Consider the following 26749-nt stretch of genomic DNA (forward strand, 5'->3'; position numbering starts at 1 on the left):
ATAGAATTAAGATTGAATCAGATCGGACTCGGAGCCAGTGTAGAAACAAAAAGATTCAATAAGACAGCATAAGCATAGATTTCAAGACTTTTATATTGTTCGTGAGTCCTTTTGTAAATAGCAATCTCGTATGTTTATTTGCACGAATTAAATTCATGTGTATGTCCGAGATTTGTATTTTCCCTATAATGAGGGAATTATATTACTTCATTTCATAGATAATAATTATAATCTTAACTCGAGCCCGACCATGGATGGGAGAAACAAACATGAATGCAAGATCTCAGACTTTTGACTTAGTAAGTTGCAATTTAGTAACAGTGAGATAACATTATTAAATTAATCTACGTTTAGGATAGTTTTATTTTAACAACGACAATGCATTATATTGGTCTTATTATTAGTAAAGTTATGCCCCCATACTAAAACTATTTTATGAATATATTAAAAAGTTTGAGATAGGCTAACAAAGATACATTTGAAGGGAATTAGAAGTGTGACTCTTTATGGAATGAATTATACTCTGTCCTGTAGACTCAGGTAATGGGCATATGTAAATAATAGGCTATGAATTGAGTCAAGTAAAATTTACAATGAAACTATGTATTTTATTGTTGTGAAACCCTTGATAAGTAATTGTTCACAATTTTATCACTCACATTTTCCAAACTGGGATATGATACTTAGAATGCAATGTAAATTATAGGAATGTAGGCTATATTTTAATAGTTGGAATAGAAAGAATTTCCAAGCCTATAGAATATTCTATCTTTAACTTCTTGGTAATCCTACTGGTATCTGTTTCAGAAATGATGTCAACTAACTAGGTTATTTGAGATCTCATTGCCAGTTATAGGGTTATAGGCCTATATGTATGTATATATGCCTTAAAAATTACATTCGAACATGTGCATTCATAAGTTTTAAATGTTTGTGACCTGAAAGTGTTAAGGTGAAAATAGTGGAACACCTGATTTTGGGTTAGTAAGTTTGTAAAATTTAACATTTGAGTTTTAATTTTGTTTTTTTTTTTAGATTTATTACATCCTTCAAAATACGAAGCACTAAAATGTACACATTTTTGTACACATCATATACCAACTAACCTGGAATACCGATTTTAGTATTTTTTTTCAGTTTTTTCCAAACAGGCTAGTCAACAACACATTACTACTTTGGTAGTGTGACTCCCGGTACACATTGTGTTTGAAGTGAATTGCATATCTTCGTGTTGGGCACATTTTTGTACACATCATATACTAACTAACCTGGAATACCGATTTTAGTATTTTTTTCAGTTTTTCCAAACAGGCTAGTCAACAACACATTACTACTTTGGTAGTGTGACTCCCGGTACACATTGTGTTTGAAGTGAATTGCATATCTTCATGTTGGGCAAAGTTTTTGTTTGCAGGTAAATGACGTTGAATGGGGCAAAAATGGGTCTTTTGAATGAGGTCTTTTCTTTTCTGGTTTCTAGCTCTTGTTACAATGTTTCGATCCAAATCTTCCCATGTAAAGTACCCGGAATTGAAGGTTGGTAATTTCCCCATCTTTTTACGTGGAGAACATGTTCACTGAAATGCACATATTTATAACATGTTTTAACTCCTTGACCACGTTGTTTGTCTTTTTCTTTCTAACTAATAAGCTGACAACATTTTGTCATAACACCAATGAAAACATGTTGTCATCTACTATGCCAGGTATTAAAGTGGATTTTCCTTTTCTAGAAACATCTTTGAAATGAAGTTCGTGTTATGAGAAAATGAACATTACGTTTGTCAACCCACTTTAGGTCAATAATTGGTTTTACTTCTTTGACTACAGAAGTAATAATTTGTCCTTATATCCACAACATTTAAGGGCAATCCCTTGAATTGTTTTGTAATATTTCCCACTAGGTCTGTTCTTTGATTCAGATCATTGAGCAGCTTGAGGACTACAGGCTAGGACCGGTTTAACTGGGAGTTGAGATCAATTTATTTTTTGTAAAATACTTGCCAACGTCAGGTCTCTAGATTGGACCAAACAGGACATATCAATCAATATACCGAGAATATTTGTATCAAGAGTACAAATATTTCATTTGCACCAGTAGCTTTTCATTGGTAGTAGGTTGAATTGAATCGAGATTTTTGGCGGAGAGGGCAGAATTTCAAAACTAATGAATATTTGTATTCGTTTGACCAGCAATCGTGTTCATTAATTCATTTGTGAAAAACCTTGGATCAGTTTGTATGAGTCATCATTATAATTGATTTAAGATGCAGCTGTAACGTTGAACAGTCTCTCCTTAGTCTCACTGTAATTGTACCATTTAAAAGTTTCAACATTATGCATATAACCGTGCAAGATTGCAGCAGGATGTTGTTGTTCATCATCAATCTCTGCATCACTGTCTTCCACCGACCCTTGTCATCATTGTTCCTGTCTGATGCTTCATTGCCAAGTAGCAATCCTTCTAATTCATCATCATTTAGAAAGTCCATAGGCATGACGAATATAAAGATTTGCCTTTCGTAGACCACTCACCGAATCTAGTATACAAATGAAATAACAACTAGAACAATATAAAACATTAGGTAGTATGCATTTCGGGTGAGTTTAAACTAATTATCATGATCAACTGTTGTACATGCACTTCATGGAAGTAAACAGAATGTAACCAGTGTTACACTAAACTAATCTACAAATGAAATAGCAAATAGAACAATATGAAATGTTAGGTAGTAGAAATTTTGGGTGAGTTTAAACTAATTATGATCACATGCATTATATTGCACATGCATTTCTTGTAAGTAAACATTGTGTAGCTAGTGTTATATGAAGTAATAAAGGTATATCAGATTTTGTTAATGTCATTGATACGTGCTGAATAGAAGCAGTATAACATGCCTACACCATCTAGTGGCAGAGCAGCTAACTCGGTGATTCTACAAAAAGTGCATCTTTTCGCTTTTCATATTTTGAAAAAATAAAGTTATAAAAAAAATTATTTTTTTTAAATGTTATGATTAAATACATTATAAATGGTATAAAAACTAGTGAAGTCATACAGTTTCATATAGTTTAACCATTTTAACCAATTATTAAAAATTATTCCTCCAGGGGACTGACATTCTTCAGGGCAAAGAAAGAAAAATTCAAAGTGGTTAGTTGCAAAGCAAGATGGTATTTATTTATATATTTGTATAATTCAGTTCTAATAATACTGTTTAAATTGTGTCTGTAAATACAAACTGCGAAGCCCTGTTTCCACTTGGCAGTGGAGGATTAATTCTTTTTACTAAATCCTGGTTCGGGTAGGTGTGGATATCGGGTTTCGCTGGCCATTTCCATCCCCCAGGCCCACTTGGCTGCATAGCATTGATAGTAATGCCTTCTTCAAGTATACTAACTATCTCACCAGGATAGTTTTTTACTGTCATATGTGACGACCACCCAATCTCCAACTTGTAAGGCTAAAATAGGAAATAAAATGGTTCATTAGTAATATTATCAAAAAATCTTGGGTTAATTTTTGTCATTGTCTAAAAAAAAATGGTGAAACAAATAATTGTATTTAAATATGTAATATTTGTAAATTAATGAAACTTGTAAAAATGTATATGCTATTTAGTATTGTAATTAATTTTAGTCAATTTATAACATTCAAGAGTTACCGTAGTAAGCGTTTTAGAAGTTTTGGAAACTTCTTGTTCAAGTAGTTCCCCAAAAACTAATTTTTTCCTAACAACTGCTGAAATAGCTTGACCTTTCAGTAATTGCTTAACTTTTGTTCTTGGAGTTGAAACTGTATCAGCCAAAACCACAACCAGTCCAAGGATGACTTAACTGCAATACAATATTATGGCAGTATAGTACACAAATATTGTCCTGTGCAAGAAAGTAGTTCTTTGATCAGTAGTATCTTTTTGATCAGTTATTTGATATCGGAACTCTAAAATCATGATATAATTTTGTAATGAAGATAAGTAAAACAGGTTATAAGATTTTCAGCTCGGGTTAATTTCATATATGCCATGAAATTCTCAGGTTGTGACCTCATTGACTAATTCACTTTGTGAAAGAGCAATTAAACATGTATTCAAAAATATTTTGGCTCCTTTTTTATCAAAATTTGTAAGACATATGTTATGTAAATAAATATCTACTTTAATGCTAAAAGACTATGCTATTTGTTCTTAGAGTGTTTAACTTTTGTAAAAAATTCATGTTTTTGTGTGTTATATTTAGATTTGAGTGTAGAGTAAATAAACCTTGTAATTGCTCAGATTTACCATAGTATTTCTAAATTGTGTGTCTTTTCTCTTGACTTGTAAAAATAAACGCTTGAGCCCTATCATTGGTTTATCATCTGCTAGGAAAGTAAGAGATCATTTGAAAAATTTATTTCATGTTTTATGTTTCAAGACCTGCGATTAAATCTCTTCCTCCATGGCAATTTTTTACCTTGATTGTAATTGTATGTACTGTATTTTTTTCCACCTGAAGAAAACGATTAGGTATATTGCAGGTCTTAAAACTTACTGTTTTGTTTTGTTTGTTTGTTTTTAATTGGCAAATTTTGACAAAAATACTGTTATCTATTAATGCAAAAAGTAAATTTCAAACTAAGGCACAATTTGCTATCATTTATTATAACTAAACTTAAATTGTGTAATTTGTTTTAAATTTGAATAACAAAGAACCCTGTAAATTGAATTTGAACCCTTAGGGTATGTTTATCATTTAAGACAGAGTGTTAAAGATTATGAATAGTATCACATCCTGATTAAAATGACCATGGTTAAATATATGTTTATTTAGTAAGTGCATTTATTTACATGAAAAGTGAACATTAATTTAATTATGTTTTTGCAGACAGTGGAGGGCCACCAGGTGGATGAAGCAATAGCCAGTATATTCCATTCGGTATTATTTCATAGGACACTTGGAAAATTCCGTTACAAAGAAGAAGGCAACTACTCCGTAGGAACTATTGGTTACTCAGATGTTGATTGCCATTTCATAGATTTTACCTATGTAAGTTTTTGTTATTGTCTTATCTTTATTATCACCCTTATTTATCTTTTCTATTTCTATTTTACCTTTGACATTAGAACCAGTACCTGGAATTCTTTTAACTTCTTTCTGGTTTTATCATTTTTTTATGTTTAACAATATATCCTCATTTGTTTTTCAATAAGTATAAATGCTGTTTATAGAAATTTCAAATCCATTGTGTAATAATTGGATTTGACGGATTATCCTAAACAATAGTTATCAAAAAGCATTTAATATGTTATATTTACTTGGTTTTTATCTCAATTTTAGTTCGTCTTTGCTTTAGTACTTTTCATTCTGTTAAATACCGTAATCTAATGATATGGTATTTCATGTTTTAACGGTATAAGAAGAGTTTCCATACTTGCAGCTGTTACATTTTATGTAGAATGCTTTCACGAAAGAGAACATCACTCACACAAGGTGTTTTGAATTCTTGAAGGTGTTCGGGATGCTTGGAATGTTCAGTTTGATCACAACGGAGGTAAGGAGACTGTAAGACCAGTTGTGGACAAAAGAGATGCTGAGGTTTTAGCTGTCATCAAGCAAAACTCACAATATTCAACCACAACTGGTTTTGGTCACATGACAATGTGGATAATCTTAAAACAACATATGATGCACTCTTACAGGATGTCCTTTCATCAAGAACTGTCCGAAGCTGGCTATCTGTACCACATTAACTTCAGTGTATGTGCTTGAAGAAAGATAAATGGAGTTTATGACTTTTCAAGTGTGTTCTTTGGTCTGACAAGGTACATTTCATAGCATTGGTGAAGTAAACTCATAATATTCAATATTGGTCCTTTGAGAATCTGCACTGGATACGTGTAGCAGATAATTAGAAATACTGGACATTAAACACAAAAATGAAGCACAAAGTTTCCCACCTTTCCAAAGGTTTCATGAATTAATACGAATGAATATGAATAATGAACTTCTGATCATCACTTGCTCAATTTCCTAATGGTTCTTACCAATGTAGTCAAATCAGCTATAACAAGATGGTATCCTCCACACCATTCTGTGGCTATTTGTGCTACACTAGACCAATGGAAATGCAATGGAAAAGTTTTTAAAGTAAGTACCGTTTTGATATAAAAAAATTACATGTACATTTTTCAAACAAAACTTTATTTACCTGAAAGAGCATTCTTTCCTCTACTTCTCTACTTAATTTCTATTATTATTAAGGCACTTGTAGTATCTTGGGACCAGCTTTTGTGTGCCGTCGTCAAAGAAGCTTGCCGCCAGACTGGACAACCACTGTTACACAGACGTGTCTACTTCTTCATCATTGGAATGACGCTTCCCCACCAAATGCGTCTTCAAGTGCAGAAACAAATGGTAGTTGCTAGGCGCTAAATCGGGACTGTATGGAGGATGGTCAAATTGTTCCCAGCCAAATGAAGTGATGAGCTCTTGCGTTCGATTTGCTGAATGTGGACGAGCATTACCGTGGAGTAAAACGACGCCTACACACAGCATGCCACGCCTTTTGTTGTGAATTGCGCAGCGCAGTTTTTTTCACAGTACGTGGCTGCATTAATCGTTTCACCGTTAGATAGAAAATTGACCAACAACACACCCTGTTTGTCCCAAAAGACAGTGCATATGATTTTCTGGGCAGAAATTGTTTGCTTGAATTTGACTTTCCTAGGGGATGTTGAATGCCGCCATTCCATTGACTGTTGTTTTGATTCTGGTGTAACGTTGGCTACCCACGTTTCATTGCCTGTAACGATATGGCTTAAAAAATAATCGCCCTCGTTACTGTAACGCTCGAGAAAGGTCAATGCACTGCCCAATCGTTTGGTTTTGTGCTCATCATTCAACATTTTTGGTATCCACCGTGAACAGAGTTTCCGATCATTTAAACATTCGGACAATTTCGTAGAGAACACCTCTTGATACAGCAGGAAATTTTTCAGCTAAGGACGAAATTGTGAACCATCTGTTCTCTTTCACTTTACAGTCCACGTTTTGAATGAGATCATCGGTAATGACTGAATGTCGCCCACTTCATACCTCATAATGAATGTTTGTGTGGCCATCTTTGAAGGCCTTAACCCATTTCTGCACCATTCCTTCACTCATAATGTTTTCACCATAAACTTCACTGATTTGACGATGAATGTCAACTGCTTTTAAGCCTTTAGCACAGAGAAAACGAATCACAGCACGCACTTCACAGTTGGAGGGATTCTCGATAGTCTGCAGCATTTTAAAATCACGTAAACAAACAACTCGATCAAACAGTGTCTGTGGCTTCCCAACTGATGTAGCTACACTATGCGTATGCGCTAAATGGCAACTGCAGCGCTGTGGTGGCATAATTTAAAAACGGTACTTACTTTAAAAACATGCCTCGTATGTTGTATTGAAGTTGAAGGTGGAAAATGGAGACTTTTAACACCTTAAAGTATGGGAGCCCTATGAGGCAATGATAGGCTCACCTATATTAATATATGTATAATTAATAATGTACTGTTTCTTATTATTATTACTAGCCTTATAGTACACGAGAACATCTTCTTCCCTTATTAAGAGAGCTGATATAATCTCTGACTATGAAATTGCATGCTTTCGTTTGCAAGAATTTATACTTATTCTTGGGGGGGGGATTCCTCTTTCTCAAGAGTGCTTAAAGATATGCTATAGTTCAGATTGGGGTCCCAATGATATTAAGATCCATCCAGATTTGTAGGATGCAGCATCAATACTTACCTAATCAGTCCTAATGTCTTGATGCTGTGCCGTATAGTTATGTATTTACTCTTAATCTAGTACAATATGTGGAATAGTACAGGTTCCAACGGGTAGTTGGAATTCCTATTCAATACGGCTCCATCACATCACATAGTGGAGTATTGTGAGCAATCCACATGTTACAACTAATTAATTTAAGTGTTATTTTACAAATCATTTTACATTTCAGAAACAAGCTGAGGATATAACATAAGATAAATTCAAATGTCCATACATAACAGAATATTCAAAACGTAAAGTAATAAAATATTATTGTTTTTTTCCCCATTGCCTTAAGAAACATATGAAATGTCAAATCAATTTAAAAACATTTCTTAAGAGTTAAAATATACTAATTCTAAAATAACTAAATATCACTCAAATCTTCAAAAAAGAAAGACTATAACAGCAATGATTGTTGTACGAAGTAATTTTCATATGCGAGAAATAGATTAATTGTACTTGTTAGGGGTGTCAAGCTCAAGAGTTGTTTAGTTTTTGAAAATTAAGATTTGTTAAACGCTGTTTTCAGAGAAAATTAGTAGATAAGCTGGATTGAGACTTTTATGTTATTGAATTTAGTATCTCATAAAATGTTAGATGTGCATATAAGGTTGTTCTAACAAAATTAAACTACATAATCTTTTTATATTTATTTCTTTTTTTAAGTAGCAATTTAGCAACTTAGTTATAACTATTTCAAGTATTTTATTCTCTAATTTGACAGAAAATTGTTTCATTTTTATTTACAACTTAATTCAGTGTAGGCCTAGGCCTATATTGTTTATCATAATATGTGTATTAAATTCCAACAGAGGAATTAAATATCAGCTGAGCTTTCTATCAGTCCCGAACATAATGTTTCTTTTATATTGCCAACCAGCTTGTGTTTACATTGTGTTTCACAGTATTCAGTTTCAAATTTTATAAGTTATAGTACTTTTTTTTTAAAATAAGGTTTCTAGCATTAGTATATATTATTTAACTTCACAATTAATTTACCTAATAGTGAGTCATAAGTGTTCTAGTTGTGTGTTTTGTTCTACATAATCGTAAAACGTTCATCATTAATTTGTTTAGTGTGAACAATTTAGAGTAAGCAGTTATTATATCTTTGGGAATTAAGAATTTTGGTACAATATTTTTAAGTATAGGCTTTAAACAATGGCAAATGTCAATTTGGGTGGCAGTGCTAACAGGTTGATTAAGTGTGCGGGCTTGTTAAAGTGTCCATTTTGAAGGGTTAATATTGTTATTTTTTCTGACTCCAGTTATGCTCTTTAGGATCATAAAAAACCTTTGTATAATCTTTAATCTAACATTCAGTAGTTACAGTTCATTGCCCTACCACTTGAGAGATTCACCTCAAGCTCAGATAATTACAATTAAAATTCACTAATTTAGATTTTATTGCATAAAAACAAACAAAATACCTAACCCAAAAAAGGGAAAGATGGTTAAGAAAATGAGATGACAAATCCTTAATAGTTTTAGGCTACATGATTATTGGTAAATAACAATTGAACATTTTAAAGAAATTATAAAAAAGTGGAGTTTTATAGCAATTCAATACATGTAGTAAAAATAATGTGTACAAACTAAATAAGTAGCACAAATAGATATAACACTTTGTTTAAGGTGTATAGCAATATTACTGTTTGCAGGTATGTTGCTCATCAGACAGTTTAGACAGTAAGGTGTACAGCAATATTACTGTTTGCAGGTATGTTGCTCATCAGTCAGTTTAGACAGCAATTTAAAGAAGGAGATCTCTGTTTTTTCTGACGTTCTACGTGGAACAGATGGACCTGGCTCAGGACAGATCTCGCTTGAATTTTTTCAGAAAAAGAAAAACATTTGGCCTTTCCAACCTGAATGTATACCTTGGGAAGTATGGAATGTACGACTTGAACTTATTAAACTTAATAATGAACATGGTGAGTGCCAAGATAACTTTAATGAGTAGGAATGTATTTTACATATATAGCAAACCCGTCAAGTATAAATACTTATAGAACTTATTCCTATGTATATTGGAAATATTGTGATAGCCCTGAAAATCCAGTTTAGGTTTTCAGTGGAAATAGACAATTGCTTTAGAGTACTCTAAAGGGAAAGGGGGTGTTATAAAAAATATATGTTGTTGAATTCAGTACTTTGAACATACTTGAATTTTCAGTTGTTAAATAATAATAAATTATGGAGCAAAATTAAAATTCACACATACATATTCAAAAACTTTTTTAATTATTATTATAAAACCATCTGTTGTGATGGGAGTACTTGAAAAACTGATTACAGTTCATATTGTTTTGTCTCATTTTAGTGGTTATTTGGATAACTGGAACTAAAGAATAAAGAATGATTTATTTTCTCATTTTCTTACAGGCTACATACATACATCAATACATAACGGTAAATTAATATAATGGAGTTATAATTTCCTAAATCTTGCCAGGTCTGACTGCACCATTACAAAAGACTGGAAATAAAAAATTATTTCTTCAAAATACCTATAAACTAAACTTATAGTTAAAATATAACCTACAACTAAATGCGCTTAGGCCTATATTTTACAATAAATGAGAAAATATAGGGCCTCCAAGGCTAAGCCTGTTTGGAGGTTCCTTATTATATTTTAACACATAAAAAACATCAGCAAACAACTTAATTTAACAATTTAGATCTCTCTTGAGGATATAAATTAATGTTTTATTTAATCAAAACAAAATATAATAATAGTTGTAATCAACCTGCTTATTTGAGTTAGATTAGATTTTTCAAATTATTTGAAAATATATATATCTGAACTTGTTTTATCTTGTTTTTAATTCATTATACACTATTGTAATATCTTTGTTCAAATAATATTGTGCCTTAGCTACATTGCCTTGATTATGAATCCTTCTGAGAAGATATATCATCCCTACGGGACAGGTTTTGTGAACGATCAGTGTGCTCGGTTTTACATGGTTCACATACTTGTCATCAGAGTCACAACCATCACTTCATCTATCAGCCCCTCCCTCCCCTAGACCCTCGCCAACTCCCTCCCCTAGCCCCTCGCCAATCCGCAAATGTTCGGGGTTTGTTGGTGTTAGTAAGAACTGCTTGGCTCTGTTTACCTGCCCTTTCGCTATGAGCCGTTAACCGTTTTAGGCCTCTGAAACAATATTCTGAGACACTAGTGCAAAATTCTCGTGAATTAAATAGCTCACCCATTCGCCGGCAATCCACAGTCAGCAAGTGTAAGCCCAATTGTGCAATACCACAATTATTACATTGTGGCCACTGACGGTTTAAGTAAACTAAGTTGAACTATTATGGATTTGCATAAACATATTATAAACTATGATTATTTGTAGGGAAAAAACTAATCACTCAATCCAAATAAATAAATTTAGACATATTTTAAAATATTGAACTTGCAGACAGTACTCAATTGGTAACTTATATATTTTAGTTCTTTATAATAAGGTATGAAAATCTTATGTAATTACTCAAATTGGTCTAAACTGTACATAAAGAAAAAATTTGAGTGGAAATAAATAGAACTGCTATGTCTTCACATTTTAAACATTAATTTTATAGAATAATCAAATTTAAAATCAAGCTCATAATCAGGACAGGTAGATGGTCGCACGGTTGTAGCCTCAGAAGAATTCATAATCAAGGGTTGAAGCTATGGCAAGTGTGCACGTGGGTGTGTTAACATCACTCCACCATTTAACTGTTCTAAACTACACGTACTGCACTAGTTCTACGACATTCTGCTTGGTGCTTCTTGCCAGTCACTAATAGCATGTGTTTCTAGTGTTAGCTGCTAGCTGTTATATACGTCGAGGGATTTCAAACGGACACAACTTGTTGAAAAGTTTCTCTTTTCAGCATTTATAATCAAGTGCTATAGTTAACATCACCAACTATGTCTTTACTTACGTCTATACCGTATCATACAGCATCTTTGTTCCATCCATAGTTAAAGCTAAACATACCAGAAAAAGTTGAAATTAATCCGATGGATGGCAGCTCCTCTGTGGCCAAATTTATTTTTCTATTTGTTCATAATTTTAAACTGATTTAAATCTTTGAACTGATTTGTAAACCAATTAATCATAAAATTTGACGTATGAACTCAAACAAATTATTTTTTTATTTATAATAACATGATTACAAAATTTCTACTTACAATGACAATTTGTAGGTAGTCATTTTGTGGACGATAAATTCTTATGAATTTTTAAATGTATATTTCTGGAGTCAGTTGAATAGTCTATTCAATTTTAAATTTGTATTTCTGATATCAGTTGAATAGTTTATTCAAAATTCCTTTAATTCTGTAGTTTCTAGTATTGATCTCATGCTAGGTCTGTCATCGCCGCTGCACCATGCCTCCAGTTCTCAATTCTCGCATAGCACACAGACTTTACAACCACTCAAGTGCGGTTTTCTAACTTCCATGGCACGCCTGTCGAAGACCCGGGCATCTCATTAAAATACATTGTTCATGTGTTGTATTGTTCATGTCACAGGAATTCGAGGTGTGCACCTGTCTTGGATTAACTCATTTCTAAGCTACAGAACACAGACTGTCCAAATTGCAAATTATCACCTTTTAAGTCCAATGGATTTGAGCTATAGAGTTCCCCAAGGCTCCATCCTCAGTCCAATCCTTTTTCTGGTCTATGTCAATGACATCTAGTTATCACTTCTGTACGGGAATCTCGTACAGTATGCTCATGACACAACTCTCTGTTGTAATAAAAAATAAAATAAAAGTTTTGGAACAAAAAGCTTTTGTGGATCTCAACAACTGTGTCTGACACTTCCACAGCCTCAACCTCACAACAAATTCTAATTTTCTGAATTTCACCCTGTGACCAATGGATATTGAGTGTGGGCTTTCCATCATGCTGGGAGACTCCATACTAGAAGAAGTTTTCTACTCTAAACTCCTTGGATATACCTTGATCAAGGTTTGACATGGAATGTTCACATTGGTTAGGCAGGGAGCTTTAATAATATAAATAGAATAGGTTTTTGATAAATCTGTAATAATAGAATGGGATCTCTAGAATGACCCTTCCATAAAATTATGTGTATATATGTAATTACATACCAAACATTTTTCCTAAATTTAAAAGCAAATACTAAGTGGGTACTTAGTAATGGAAGGGTTTCCTGTACCTTTGCTAATGCTCAGTGATTAAAAATATAGGCTAGGTTGATTTATGGAGGTAAAATTTAGGAAAAGTTTACAAATCATAGTCCATTTATTGTTTGTAGGGATCACATAGGAATGGTAAAGACATGAGGGCACTAAAAAATTCTTAGCTCAATATTCCAGCGATAAATTCCAATGTTGCTAATTCCGTTGAGATGTTCCTCATTACATGACAGATTTATGACGTCTTTTACTTTTATGTAAAATAATTGAGTTTGATTTTTACATATGTTTGCACATTTGTACAAAAAAGTTACAAAATGTAGAATGTGCATCTCAACTAATAATTATCGTTATTATATTTTCACAGTTTTAGATTTTTGTTTAATTTGGTGACTGATATATGTGGTATATTTTATTCATATCACATTCATTCAGGAATATATTTGATCAATTATGCATAGTTTTTAGACAAAACACATCCTAAAATATGTAATCATATTTGAGTTAGGGTATGAATTCTCAGAGAGTGATGCAACTACTCTAAATTATCAAATACATTTAACTATGGAATAAAAAATACTGAGATCAAGTCACATGCACGTTATTCCATATGTTAGGATCTGTTTGATATTTTCGCATAGCTTCACATCGCATTGCTTTCTGTTTATTTGTACTCTATAATACTTAAAAGTATATAAACATTTAAGATTTTAAAATTACTTTTATATGTTATTTTAGGTTTAGATGAAAAATTTATATTTGTGTTGTGTATATATACATGTGTGTGTGCAGGCATGCTTATGTGAGTGTTTTAAACACTTTTCAACACTGGCCATTCGGAAAATAGAGCAGATAAACTCCTTGGTATAAAATAGAAAACTACTTAGAATTATCTACTAATTATCTACTAAGAATTATTTTTATTTATTTATTTTGAATAAATAATTTTATCAATAAATAAAATAGTAATTCTATAAATTAGTACAACTTAACACCTTACACCACTTATTTCGTTACACCAGCTTAAAGTACACCAGTGGAAATGTAAAAATGAACAAAATCAAATATTTTAAAAGGTGTGACAAGATTTTACATACATTTTGTGTTAAAAACAATTCATTGTAATTGTTATAGTTGAGCCAATAGTAGCTTTCAATTTAGACATTTAAATTTATATATGATCAGATTTTGGTTTTCCTCTATTCTTTTCCAAGAAGCAAACACAATGGTGGTACAAATATTACTCATTATAGGAAATCTGCAATATTCTTAACCTCAAAGTCTTATTATTTTAATTCAAACAATTACACCTTCGTCTTCTATTAAGAATACCTTCTGTTAATTACTCAAATTTAAAAATCAAATCAAATACAAGCGTTAATTATCAAATACAATATACAGTAGTGTTCGGGTAGTGGCCATGAGTTCAGTGGCACCTTGTGAGCATTAAGTGAAGAAATCAAGTAATGTAATCAATTAAATTAGATGACTCAAAATCATATAAAGTTTGCTATTTAATATGGTATATTGTAGTTCACAAAATAACATTGTAGCTTATTACTTATCCAGATCACTTGTAAACAAATATTAAAATGTAAACAATGTAGTAAAAACATAATATATTGATTGTTTCGGAACATTAGGCTACATTTTTGGCCAATATGTGTACGCTATGAAATTCTTTTTTTATCAATATTTGTGTGCATTTAGGATCACTGATGACTGTCTTTTGTTATGCTTTATTAATGCTTTCATTGCCAGTATTAATGTTACTGAAAGATTTTCATTGAAAGTCATATGTATGTATATTCATAATGTTAAGAAAAACATAATATTTCACAGAACGACAGCTTTGCAGAGAAAAGGTTGGAGAGCTTCTGGCTGAAAAAATTATGTACATAGCAGAAATCATGAATAGGCATGATTATGTGCCAAAAAATGCCGAGCCAGCCTGACTTGGACTTAATATTTGACACTTCCTATCAAGATTGTCAACCCTACTTATATAAGGTAGGATATATTATTGAATTAAGTTTTAATCATAACATTTTATGATGTATATCCTTAAGAAAGTCTGTTTAAAAATTTTAACCAATGTTGTATTACATTTTAATGTTAAGTCTTCATATTCATATCATGTCAAAACATTGTTAACACAATTAAATTCTTGAAATATTTAGACCACTATAAAGAGAGCCATTTTAACCCTTTCAGTGCCAGTCATTTTTTTGGAATGTTAGTCAAAAATGCCAAGGTTATTTTTACAAGTGTTATCCAAAAGTGCTGTGTCATTTTTAACGATTTGGAAACAGTTATTATAAAATGACATAACTTTGTTGTTTATTGGCCAATTTTCATAATTTTTATTTTGTTTTGTACACAAATGTGTGTATTAACACTAAATGAACTCTATAACGTCTTATACTACAAGAAAAATAAAATATTAAAAAAATAAAATCGTACCTTGTTTTTTTTCTTTATTAATTTTCAGGTTCGACACTTAAAATGAGTACCCCAAAAAATTCCTACACTCATTAAAGTCAAGCACAGTAAAAGAACACTTTGTGTTAATGATGTACACCAATTTTTATCAAACTAGCACAAAAAATAAAAATATAGCATTTTTTTAACGCCACTCACTTTTTTACGAGGGACTAAAATGCATATATTGATAAAAAATGTCCAAGTCCTTTACTGACTTTTATTTTTCATACATGTGATAGCTATATAAAATTGTAGAATAGAAATAAACAGAATAGGCCTAACATGATTTTGTATATTTACAAATATTTACACAATAAAACAACCTGTTTAGCAGCTGTGTTGGGTTATACACTTAAAATGCAGTCCTTTTTTACACCAAACACACATGAAAGTGAATTTTTTCCTTTTCCCACCTTCTTGTGTACTCTTTTTGCTGCAAACGCAATAGTTTTTTTCCCTGTTTTCTGGTTTGTTTACAATTTGTTCTGGGATATTGTCTGGATCTCCGCCACCTCGAGAAGTTCTAGTCGGTGTTATTTTTTCCAAGTCTGCAACATTTTTTCTGCATTCTTGAATCATGAGCCATTCCCTGGAGATTTCCTCAATAATTGATATTGTGTAGTCTAATCTTTAATAAGTGCCTTTTTTTCTTATATTTTCTTTATATAATAAGTAGGAGTTTAATACCATACGGCCAAAGATATTAAATGTTACCTTTTTCCAAAACTTCAATGTTTTTCTATCATCCAGATAGGTATATAACATTTGATCCCCACCATCCACTCCCCCCATAAAATCATTGTAATCACATATTACTTTAGGCTTGGTAGTTACTTTCATTGTATTTCCCCTTCTTCTCACTCTTCGTTCACTTTGAGCCTTTCCCTTGGTAGTCTTGATTTTTTTGAGATTTCTTCTGTCGATATCCTAACACCAATAAGTTGTCCTATCTCATATATTTTGCTTCTCCTACACCAAACTTTTTCTTCATGACTTCTGGTATCCCTTTTCTTTTTTTACGTAATGTCCCAGTTAAAAATGTGCATTGCGTATACAAATATTTTGCAAGTTTTAATGATGTAAAAAAGTTATCTACAAAGATATGGTAACCTTTGTTCATCAGATTAGTCATCTCTAATAATTGTTTTACAACATAGTGTCCTAGACCAGTCTTTCTAACTAATGCTCTGTCTGATCCTTTAGCACCCTTGTAAACAAAGAAAGAGATGCAATAATGTGTCACAGAGTCACAAATGGACCAGAGCTTTACGCCCCATCTGTGACGCTTTATTGGCATGTACTGCAGTAATTGCGAGTGACCCTTAGTGCTCACCATGCTCTCATCTACAATTGGATATCAGGCGTAAAATAAAATTTTGATACCCTGTTCATATGATCTATTAATGGTTGGAACCTGGCACAAGAATCATAACCAGGTTGTTATTCCAGGTTGTGGAAGAGGTAATTCGGATGTGTCAACCAGATGAAAAAATTGTAAAATAGCCTGGAACCTGTTTCTATTGAACATTCTGGAAAACCATGGTATAAATTGGCTAGAAGTCCTAGACCAATAACTATGAATAGTAGGGTTCTGATATAGCCCCATATTCATAAGAACTGCAATAAATGCTTGAATTTCAAGTCTGTTAACAGGCCTCCAAGACTTGGCTCTGCTATTTTCCTTCAATCTCATTATTATTGATAAATTCTTGAGCACACTTGTTTGTAAATTTTACTATTGTGTCCAAAAGCATAGGTGTAAAAAACAACACAAAATAACTTACAGGTGATGAGTTACGAGGTGGGCAATGTTTGATCCCTGGCTCTTCATGAAATGTGAACAAATGGTCATAGTCATTGTCATTTTCTTCATCAACTTCCACCCAACCTGTCCCATCTTCCAAATCAGTATTGTCCTCATTACTACTGTCCTGTTCGTTAGGCCTAGCAAGTCTTGGTCTACCCCTTGCCCTAGGTTGGTGTGGAATTGGCGAAGTTTGAGGTCTATGGGTAGGCCTATGCTCATCTTCATCTGATGAATTTGACAAATTTAGATCTCGAAATAAAAAGTTATTACCTAATCTATTTTGAGATAGTTCATTATCTGGGATGTAGTCAGGGTCACTATCTGTATCATCTACCACACTACTGCTACTTTCATCCTGAGATGTTTCAGGTTCAGAAATATGACTGACGAACTTGTCATTTAGGAATTCTTCTTCCACTACTCTTCTAAGAGTATTTTCACTTAGTAGGGACCTTGAACAATCCATATTACATTGCTTACACAATTTGCTTATAACATTATTATAAACAAACACGAAAACATAGCCTCAACAGAACACTCACCGAAACAGCAGACCGGCAACTACGAAAACAAAGCGTCACGGCTACGACGTCATTGACGACCGGCCAACTTGATCGTAAACTTTCGTCATTATTACTGATTGATCAGCTGTGTTTGTGCTATTTATAACATGCTTAAAAGCAAGTATGTTTATTTTTAATGTGAATTTATATAAAATACGCGTAAAAATATAATGTATTGTATTTTTAATATATTTTCTTAAAAACGTCCGGTAAACCAGACGTTGGCAATTTATGCATGTTTTTTAAATGTCCAGCCACCCGGATGTCGGCACTTTATGCATGTTCTTAAAACGTCCGGTGACCCAGACGTTGGCACTAAAAGGGTTAATTCAAAAGATTTAAACTGAAACAACATGTTACCGATGATGGTTGAAATATTTAAAGAATTTAACTGTGTTAGCAATGTTTTGACATTGATGTGAGCTGGAAAATTAAGATGATAGTTATGATAACTGGTAAGCCTAGGAACTATGTTCTGTTAATTGTTCAGCTTGCTGTTTGTTTCTGTAATTAGAGAGAATGTTTTTATTTGTGTCAGTAATTTCCAGGATTGCTCACTAAATTTTAATGATTTTTGTTCGATACAGGCAATCCTGTTGCATTGGACTATTTTAATGTTTCAATCCATACAATTTTCAAAGAGTAGAGGATGACAGTACAATCCCCAACTCATTTCATTTTTTTCCGTCATATAGATCCACTAATGTTACATTTTTGTAACTGTAACTTCAATGATAAAGCAAATATCATTTGTAAGTCCTAAAAGCTATTCTTCAGAAAAGAGAATATCTGTTATTTACATATTTTTTTCTCTTAAAAGATTTCATATTTTTCACTCAGATGAACTTAAAAACTAATGTGAGCTGTAGTAGTTTATCAGATTGATACATTTGGGATGAAAAATCTAAAACCAATGCAACAATATGCAACATATTCTAAAAGTTTTTGAAGCACTGGATTGATTCTCCTACAACACATCTCACGCATATAATTAACAAATCCCTCAGTCTAGGTCAATTTCCCTCAGCATTAAAACTGGCAAAAGTTATCCCAATAATATACAAAACCGGCAGTAAAACAGAAGTGAATAATTACAGACTGATTTCAATCATAACAACCTTCTATAAAGTTTTAGAGAAAAATAGTACTAAAAAGATTTTTGCACCACTGTGAGCGCTATTACGACAAGCAACACGGATTCATTAAAAGGAAATATACCACTACAGCCCTGATAAACTTTTTTGACTCTGATGAAGGAAAACTTGTAACAACCCTTAATTCCTATACTTTAGCAAAGCTTTTGATTGCCTGGGACATGATCTCATACTGTAATAGTTAGAAAAGTTGGAAATCAAAAACACAGCTTAAAATGTGGTTCAAAAGCTATCTAGAAAACTGGAGGCAAACTGTAGAGGTAAAACAAATAATAAATGGGGTTACTGAAGTTACCAGATCCAGATCTCTACCCGTAAACCAAGGAATACTTCAAGGGTTAGTATTGGGACTAGTATTATTTGTACTGTTTACAAATTATTTACCTGAATAGCTTCAAACTTTCTGCACAATTTCAATGTATGCTAATGACACCACCTTACTTTTGAGTGGGAAAAAGACAGATAGTTTTGATGTTAAATGTTACATGGCATTAAACATGGCCTATCAATTTTGCCACTCAAATGACCTTGTATTTAATCAAAGAAGACAAACCAACTAGCCTTCGGAAGGAGATATGAAGAAGTCCCAGCAATTCCTGAAGTGAACAGAAAACCCCAAGTAAAGTTTCTGGGTCATTGTTTGTGAGATCCTCTCGTGGTCACAGCATACTGACCAAAAGAATTTAACAATAATTTAATAATTATTGTTATTGTTTTTTTTTTAATAATTTTTAATTTATCTCCTTCCCATAATTAACTCTTCATTTTATGTGATAAAGCAAATAACATCAATAAGTAATTGAACTGCTGCAAAAGTAGCTTATCACTCTCTGTTTGAAACACACCTTAGATATGGACTAGTGGTTTGGGTATGAACCTCAGCAAGTAATCTCCAGAGAGTATTGGTGTTGCAAAAGAGGGCTATAAGTATTATCATGCATTATCGGGGCTAGGATTCAGGGAAAGTTGTAGAGAAGCATTTATAAGTTTGAAGATCATGACTGTAGTAAATCTCTACATAAAAGAAGTTGTAATATATATAATCTTTGACACAAGTTAGAGATCTTCATAACTACATGATTGGTTAATCAGCAATCCATTCTACTCAGTGGGAGTTCCATGAAAGAAGACGATGAACTACTACTTGAACAATTTTGTATTTGTTTAAATTACCTAACACCATTTCAATAATTAATGCATTTGGAAATAAAGTGATTTTATATTTGTATCTTGTTGTAAAGTTGTTTGGAATCTGGGAGAAGTGTCCTGTGATTTCAGCTGATCGGGTTAAAAACCTGTTATCAATTTCAAGGCAGGTTGGATTACGCTACGATTATTTGTTTTATCTTTCCCAGTGAATATTGTTCCAGATAGTTTTCATTTTATTATCTGTTTTATTCTGCCCAAACTTGATCTTTTTGAGTTGAGTTTTCTCAGTTCAAGTCCTATTCTATTTTCTTTTGTGTCATGTGGTACTTTACTTCTTCCTTGCCAGTGACTTTGTGTCCGTGCAGTAGTTCTAAGTACATATTTTAGATATGTTTGTTGTAGAGGGATTGGTGTATGGGCTTGTGATTATTTTGTTTTTACCTCTTCAGGGGACATGATATGTCCATGACTATCTTGAGAGAGTTTCTTGGTTTTTATAAGTAACCTGAGGAGAAGCTATGGTTCAGATTACCATTTGAGAATTTTCTTCTGTAAAGAGACATACTCTAGTTAACAAAATATTGTTCCTAGTTTATACTTAATGCAGTTTTCAATGCTACATTCTTGGACTTCATGATATGAAATACTTCTTATAGTAATATTAACACAGACCATGTTCTTGGATATATTAGTGCCACACATTCTACAAAGGTAGCACAGCTGTTAATTATTGAAGAATTTCTCTTGTTTAGTGGGTGCAACAGAGGCCTGAAAATTGGCCTGTAGACAATTCTTGTTTTGCATTTTGGTTTTTTATTTTCCTAAGGGGGCTGACAAAGATGTAGTTAATAGGATTTTCTTTTAGAACATTGATGGGAAATCTTCTTTATTGGATATAATTGGAGTTTATGTATTTCTTAGTAAAAAAGTTCTTTGTTGTCTAAAATTGATTTGGGTGGTTGAGAGAGTATTGGAGCTGACGGTTTCTTCCATTGTCTTGCAGTGATCTATATACCTGTTAAAGAAATCATACATTTCATTAGAAACTTTAAGCTTGGCTGCAGGGGTTTGCTTTGGAAGTATTTTCTTTGTGGTTTGTGGTTTCCACTGCAATTGCGCTGAACTAGGTGGTGACTATAGACAATATTACATTGTTGATGAGTCTTTCTGATGAAATGTTGTGTTTTTCATGTATTTAGTGGGGGCTAGGTTTCTGTTTGACAAGAGTGGCTGTTTTGTTTCAATGCGAGCTTTTTTTGCCATTTGTAACTGAATTGATTATTAATTTTGGATTGATTTCTGGTGTCACCCATGCCAGTGTAGCAACATTTTGTTCCTTTGTTTTTAGATGTACTTGGTTATACAATCTCTTTATCTATTGCATCCTGATGAAATTGCAGCAGAGTATACTGAGTTAGGAGGAAGGGGTCAGGGTGTGAGAGTCACTGCTGTTGGTTTGGATTCCCACATTTTTGTTGTCTTACAGTTTTGATATTCGTAAGGATAGCATTGAGTTTTCTTTATTCATTTTAATTGTTTACAATAGCTGGTGATAATTAGTTCCCTCTCCCCATCCTGTTCTTCAAACTTTTTATAAGTTCTGTATGTACCTGTTTTCAAGTCTAAGGTATTTTGTACCAACAGAGTCTTTGTTAGTGTCAATTCAGCCAGGTCCTGTTTCAGCTTTCCATTTTTAGCTAACAAGGTGCTTTGTACATATGTAGCAATGGTAACTGATAAATTATAGGTTACTCTCGTCGGTATTAAACTTTAGTACTAGGTCTTATGTACTTTCATCCAAGTTAAAGTTTTTTACACAGTTGCACTGTTTTGTCAGTGTTACTGCTAGCGTAGTCTACTTCTATTGTCTTGGTTGTTCCTGAGGTCAGAATTTGTAGGTCTGCAAGGTCCTAATAGATACAAAAATTATAGGATTTTAGAATTTTTTGCACTTTTAGGAAATAGTTTCTTGTAAGGGAAACTTTTTCAGCTACTTATCCAAAATATTTACAGAGCTACCATGGTACCTAATATTCAAGGTCCATTATAGAATATACCAGAGTATTTTCATCAGTGCCACATCTGCAACGCAGATATTTGGTTGTTGGAGTCTTGTTTTGGTACTACTTTTCAGTTGCCATGATAATTATACTTGATTTAATATTAATATTTTTTATGTTCAATTTTTAAATATGACAAATAAATAAAAGTATTACTAAATAATTAATAAAAGAGCAAACAATCCAAAACTATATTAATTTTGCATGTTGATCAAATATTGTAAAAAATATGTGACTATTTTTAGAATAGTACAGGGTGGCGCATATGTCAGTTTCCCCATAAATTGGGATATTTTGTTTCGATAGGTTGGTAACAATTTTAAGTTGGCAGCAAAACGGAGTAAGTTCATTGTTGTCTGTTCCAGTGGCTAGTGTAAAGAGACGCTCTTTGCATCAGTTATTTGTTTGTTTATGTTTTTAAAATGTTTACAACCTAACAACGAGTTTACATCTTATAGTTGAGGTGGAAGCATAATAAAAATACTGCTATAATAATTGAAGAATTTAGTGGTAAATACCCAGGTGTCGTGATACCCACTCGTCAGTATATGCGGAAGTTAAATAAGAAATTTGAAAACACAAGAAGCGTTTAAATACTCCGAAGTGTGGTCGCCCACGATCAATTTGCAACGAAGAAAACCTGCAGACAGTTGCTCAAGCTTTTGTAGCCAGTCGCGGTAAATCGACTCATAAGGCGTCTGCTGAACCAAAAATATCAAGAAGAAGCGTGCAAAGAATGTTAAAGCAATTAAAGTTTAAGCCATACCGTCCATATTTACGCCAAGCGCTTCATTCGGATAATTCTTATAGGCGATTAGAATTCTGTGAGACAATAATTATCCACTCAGAGTCTGATCCAAATTTCTTGCGATCAAATTTGTGGTGTAACGAGGTATTTTAAACTAAATGGACTCATTAATCGGCATAACTGTGTGTACTGGTTGAATGTAAATCCTCATAACATAATCCAAGCAGAACTCAATGTGCCTGGTGTTATGGTATGGGGAGGTATTTTGAATACTGCACTGATTAGTCCTCATTTTCTTCGAGGAAATGTTAACTCAGAAAGTTACTTACGATTGCTACAAGAAATAGTAGTTCCCGAGCTCAGAAACAATCCTGTTTTCAATATTCATTCGCTCATCTGGCAACAAGATGGTGTCTACATTTCGGTATCTAAGTTCGAGATTTTTTAAATAACACATTTAATGAATGGATTGGCCTGCACGCTCGCCAGACCTAACTCCATGTGCTTTTTCACTATGGAGTATTATAAAGGAGACTGTGTATGCTTCAGAACCGCACAATCTTGATGAACTGGAAACCTAATTAGAAATACATTTGAACTTGTTAATAACGATAAACCTTTATTGCTAAAAATTTTTTATTCTGTTCTCAGTCGTTGTATGAAGTGTGTATAAAATCAAGGTGGACATTTTGAACAACTGCTAAAAAATTGTATGGAAATTTGTAAGTAATTTCATATAATGAATTTGTTTTCTTGTCTAAAAGTGTTTTATTCAATTAACCTATAAAGCCTTTAAATTTCTCTTCTGGGGAAACTGACATATGCACCACCCTGTATAGTGATTTTGAATAAACTTGGCTGCATAGTGCAAACCTAAAAGTAGCTAAAGAAAGGATCTGCCACATGAGAGCTCCTGTATCTGGGTATGGTAAGGCTGGGTACTTAAAGAAGTTGTCTGGTATCTTCAAGGCTCCATTTATGATGTAATAATTCCCCACACCATTGAGTCTTCTTGGCACGGATAAAAGGTCCAAGTATGTGTGACTCAGATTCTACGCATGACACTTGGGATTGGGATGTACTGGTGCGCCATGTACTGGTGCGCCACACTAGATCTGCTGTTTTGCAAAACTGATATGGCTCTTTACACTGTATTGCGATCTTGCTGTGGAAGAAGTTAGGGTCAAAAGAAATTAACCCTTAAAGCGCCGTAAGCGCATATGCGCGCGAGGATCGACTTTGCTCTGAACGCCGTAAGCGCGTAGACGCGCAATATACTTGTTTTTACTATTTTGCACTGTTAGTTCAGAGTTTGTCCGCTAGACTGTGAGGGGTGTATGTTACAGTAGTGTAGTGGGGCTGTGCCACATCACGTGACAATCTTTGTGTTTAACGATCGATACTGAACCGGTTTTTGTTGAACAGCTGGAAGTTTGGTAGTATTGCTCAACGCTGCAAACGCATTTATGCGTACGTCACTGCCTCGCCGCGCGCCGGGCAGCTCTTGTGTTCTTCTTCATATCCTGTTGAAGCAGTGCGAATAGTTGATCGGTAAACTACTGTGTAGTTTTATGTGTTATATGATCATCTTTTTATGAAAGTTATATATTTATAAACTTTTAAAATAAACAGTTTCTTGAATGGCGATAAAAGTCTTTTTTCCTCGTAGAAATATTTTTACTCCTTATATTTATAATTATGTATTTTAGCTCTTGTTCCGAAATTCTACATTTATGTTTATTTTTTTTATTTAGGCTTGTTTTTACTCCAATAAGTGTTACAATATTTTATTTACTTCTATAAACATCTGAAAACCATTTTGTAATTATTATAAAAATAACACCCGTTAGAGGACTAAGAATTTGGAAAATATTTGGTTTTCAAATTTTTGGCATGTAAATTTAATTTTTTATTATAACTTTGTATTAAATATGTAATATACTTATTTTCTAGTTCTATTCTAGTACATATAAGTACGCAATGTCATCATTGATATACATAATAATAAAAGGAAACAGTAAGCATTGAATAAAATTTATAAAGGAGCTGGAACGCTACATAGTAAATCATGTGTATTTTGGGCAATAAATATGATAAAAGATATTTTTTTGCAGTTTCTGTTTTATTTTGTTACTTAAAAAAAGAAATTAAAATTAGCGTTGAGAAAATCTAATTTTAATTTTTTATAATAAATGAGCGCTAATCCAGAGTTTAGCTGAAACTGTTTGGCGCTTTAAGGGTTAAGTCTTTGTTCACATCATCTTTGCCTCAGAGTTACCAACTCTTGCGTCTCATTTCTAACATTATGTATTATATCATGAAACATTTGGTTTGGGAAAATGTATTGTTATGAAAGTGTTATACATCTGTCACGTCTGACAGCATTAAAGGTATTATATTTTATAACCTTTGTCTTACTAAATACGTTATCATTAGATTACAAATCTTAGGTGTATTGACATTTTTTAATTTGCAAAGCTTTTTAAAGACTAAATTGTTATGTTTTAACAGATCGTTTACATGACGTCTGGCCCTTCAGTCACTTCTGTTGGATCAACTATGAAGAAGCTGATACGTGACTCATTGTCACTCTAAATCTAGTTCTCTAATTGTAGAGACAAGTGCTCTTCTTTTTTCCTTTAATTGCATAAGTATACTTTAAATTTAATTTAATAAGAGGTATTAAATTTTTGCACCTCATAAATGCAATAATTTATGTAATAGTAATTTGTGCCATTTTCAAATCAGACAATGAATGAAATAATATATCATATACATTACTTTTATAAAATAAAGACTATATTTTGCAATATTTATGTACATTAGCTATTGGATCATTTTATATGGTTTTATATTTTAAATTTTGATTAATATTTTTTTATTACTTAGTGATTCAATATATAGTATTGTTGCTGCTTGAGAGTTTCAAGGTGGTTAAATATGTTTCAGCCTGATACTGATGATAAAAGTTGGAATAACTCAATCATTAACAGTTTTGTTTTTATATGTGATAGCTGTTGTATGTGTAAGTAAATTTTTAATTCTAATACTTTCCTGATTAGTTTTAAGATAAAAAAAATTATTTTGTATTTTCAATATATTATTCTTTTTAAGCGCTCACGCCGAACAGGTGGATTTAAGCTAGTTTGTACATATTTATTGTAAAAAGGTTTTACCCTTTTGAAACTTTTTTTGATTTAAAATTATTGCTGTGAATAATAATGTAATAACCATTACTACACAACATGAAGAGAGTGATGCTGAATTCAGTAAATATCTATTACTAAATCACAAAGAGTAGAACATTTGTGGTGGTTACAAACACATACTGAACATTCTTTATCTTGACAGCATGAATATTGTTTTAGAACTTTGCAAAACTAATTTTATTTGGCAGTTTTGTAAATTGTTACCCTTTTTATTTTGTACTTCATAATGGGTTTGGTGGTTATGATTCTCCATTGTGTTATCAGTTTGTTCCACCTGGTGGGTTTATATACCACATCAAAAAGGGTTACATAAATTTTTATTATTAAAATGTATACAAATATTTTACATTGCCAGTAATTTAGTATTTTTAAGTGTATAGATGTATTCTGTAAAACCAATTTGCAACACATTTAATTTCTTGTTCAAAGGAATAAAAATATTTTCAGTTTGTTACATCAAAGCCAATAAAATAAAAAATGACTGTTATATACTTTTGAATATTTATTTGTTTTATTTCCTCATTTGGAATATGAGCACCTAACCAAAGATTGTTGTTGCCTATGCCCTCCCTTCCTCTCAAATGGAACTTCTTATAATAAGGAACTCTGGC

The 26749-nt window shown here is 32.5% G+C and overlaps 1 protein-coding gene across 1 annotated transcript; it reads left to right on the forward strand.

Moving 5' to 3' along the window:
- LOC124369082 (autophagy-related protein 101) lies at nucleotides 1-26637 on the forward strand. Its single transcript, XM_046826801.1, is given in 6 exon segments — nucleotides 1-299; nucleotides 4867-5028; nucleotides 9521-9734; nucleotides 14807-14904; nucleotides 14906-14974; nucleotides 25441-26637. Coding segments are annotated over 6 exon segments (672 nt in total). The 5' UTR covers nucleotides 1-254; the 3' UTR covers nucleotides 25525-26637.
- The last annotated feature ends 112 nt before the right edge of the window (nucleotides 26638-26749 follow it).

The sequence above is a fragment of the Homalodisca vitripennis genome, chromosome X (assembly GCF_021130785.1).
Source record: "Homalodisca vitripennis isolate AUS2020 chromosome X, UT_GWSS_2.1, whole genome shotgun sequence".
Lineage (NCBI taxonomy): Eukaryota > Metazoa > Arthropoda > Insecta > Hemiptera > Cicadellidae > Homalodisca > Homalodisca vitripennis.